General features: G+C 40.2%; 1 protein-coding gene across 2 annotated transcripts in view; it reads left to right on the top strand.

The window, feature by feature from the left end:
- Positions 1-2,439, top strand: part of LOC101852793 (guanine nucleotide-binding protein G(o) subunit alpha) — a gene marked incomplete at its 3' end in the record, with an annotated part of 19,739 nt that extends 17,300 nt beyond the window's left edge. For both annotated transcript variants that reach the window (XM_013087165.2, XM_013087164.2), the window contains 2 exon segments: positions 1,180-1,308; positions 2,310-2,439. In XM_013087165.2, the coding sequence (XP_012942619.1) occupies positions 1,180-1,308; positions 2,310-2,439 (259 nt within the window).
- Positions 2,440-2,510: the final 71 nt, after the last annotated feature.

Below are 2,510 nucleotides of genomic sequence, written 5' to 3'. Positions count from 1 at the left end.
CCTTCTTCTTCTTCTTCTTCTTCTTCTTCTTCTTCTTCTGGGACGGGGTTATCGTTGCTGCCATAGTTCCGTCGCTGGAGCGAAGGGATATGTAACAGTACGTTTGACCAATCTTGTTATCCAACCTATTGTGCGGGGGATTAAAGAGTTATCTGTATGGTTAGTTTAGATCTGTTCAAAGTTTCCCATGCCTGTGTTTCGTTGTGAAAATGTCCGCTGTCGACTACTGGAACCATATCACGTAGAAGTCAAATAAATGCATCTCGGCTTGGTTTCCCGTCTGGCAAGTGTACTCTGACCACTCTGTCGTGTCCCAATAATTTCACGCTGACAAGGCTATAATCGCTGGACAGATTAGGCTAATAATGATTTTATCATTGTGGTAGGGACATTGCCGCTTCAACACAAGCGGGTTAACGAAGATTGATAATGATGAGGAAGGGGAGGAGGATGAGAAAGAAGAGGAAGAAGGGGGAAGGGAGGAGAAGGATGGATACTTCATCGATGTTGATACGAGTCATGAAAAAATAGGAGGACAACTAGCTTGATTTAGAGCTACTGGAGGAAAAGGGTTGGGGGGGGGGGGGGGGGGGGGGGGGGGGGGGGTGAAGGAGGTATTCATTTGGGTAGTTAAGATCTGTTCAAAGTTCCCCATTAAAAAAATATTATTTTATGTAGCTCTGTTATCTAGATATGGAGACAAAAAGCCGTGATCTAACAAGTGTTCTTCAGCACACAAAAGACGTTAATTCGAATTTCAACAGGGGAAGAACATTTCTTGTTTTCTGAAAAGTCGAATCCGATTCAGCCCTCCAGGGGAATCACAATCAAAAAGGATTAAGAATTTACAAAAAGGGTTAAGGAATTTACAGTAACAAGGATGTTGACTCTCCTATTTCATTAGTTTCTCCTCCAACATTACAAAGTTACATGTCTTCTAAGAGTAAATCCTATTATGTTCTTTTAGATGAACCTTTCTCAAAATGCGACTTCGTTTATTTCAATCGCAGTTTCCTCTTCCTCCAACACAATAACAATAACAACTTACAATAACAAGGATGTTGCCACTCCAATTTCACTAGTTTCCCCTCCATCATTACACAGTTATATTTCTTGTAAAAGAGAATCCCAACCTGTTTTTTCTTTTTTAAATGCTGTTTTGTTTTATTTCGATGGCAGTTTCCTCCAACACATCGGGCGGATCTGCAGCGCGGATTACGTTGCCAGTATTCAGGACATCATGTACATCTGCTGGCCCACCCTGGGTATACAAGAACATACTTTCCGGGTGGATCAACTTCTGTACAGGTCAGTGGATTGTGTTGCTTTTCAGGCCCTACTTCGATACAGTATAATATGATCGTCACTGTAATTCTACAATAACCCAAATCATTTTCTGGGAGCTTTTAGATTAACACAGGAAAGGGTTTCTTACAATACCGTTTCCTTTTATCTCATTATTTCATTCCTAGCTTTTGACTGAAAATTAACGAGCACGCAAGTCATGGTTCTGATTTGGGCACTACAAGAAGAAAAAAATGAATGAATATGATGCTTTTAGACAACGGTTACTAGGATGCTGACCGAAGATGTTGAGCGTTAAGTTTCTAATTGTGTGTAATATCATGTCCAGTGTATTGCTCTGTTGCTTTTATTAATTCATACCAAGGGACCAGGGTGTTACAATGTAGAAAGATTTTTTTCGGGGGTGGATTGTCAGCTGATGTCATGATTTATTGAGTAATCGAATACACGTCTTAGATTTTTCGTTCTTGCCTTTTGCACAGCAAGATCAGGGTGTTGTGATTATGTGTCATCCTTGTATCATGTATTATGTACGTGATGTTCTTGATGATTCCTGCCTGCTAGTAGCACTTGGGAGAATAGGCATATTGTTTATTACACATTTTTTACTTCAATAAATATTTGTCTTTGGCAAATGATTTTGACATCAGCATGACTAAGATTTATGTATAAATCTTTGACAATGCAGTCTGGTTTGTGATAAGAAAAACAAAAACAAATTTGAAACATCACTTCCATTCTTTTTTTATTTTTACTGAATAGAGTGGGTGTGGGCGGGTGCTCTGATGTGGTTTTCTCCTTCTTTTCTGTCAAACGTCTATCGTACTTCTCTCTCCTCTCTCTTTTTCTTTGCATATTACTCTCTCGTAACATCTTTAATCTTCGACACGTGTATGACCTACTGGAATTGCAAGTGTCGTTAAACTCTAACTAACAGTCTAAACATTACAACAGAGAACAGGTTTTGGTCACAAGAACGTAGGCCTATCTTTGTCCATTTACAGAATGGTGGATGTCGCTGGCCAGCGGAGCATGAGGAAGAAATGGATTCACTTTTTTGAGGAAGCTGTAGCTGTGCTTTTCTTTGTCTCTTTAGCAAGTTATGACGAGCCTTTAGAGGAGGACACCAGCGTGGTATGATCGAGCTCTCTCTCTCTCTCTCTCTCTCTCTCTCTCTCTCTCTCTCTCTCTCTCTCTCTCTCTCT

The sequence above is a fragment of the Aplysia californica genome, unplaced genomic scaffold (assembly GCF_000002075.1).
Source record: "Aplysia californica isolate F4 #8 unplaced genomic scaffold, AplCal3.0 scaffold00552, whole genome shotgun sequence".
Lineage (NCBI taxonomy): Eukaryota > Metazoa > Mollusca > Gastropoda > Aplysiida > Aplysiidae > Aplysia > Aplysia californica.
Note: the sequence above shows the minus strand (reverse complement) of the source record. Positions and strands in the feature narration are given on the sequence as shown.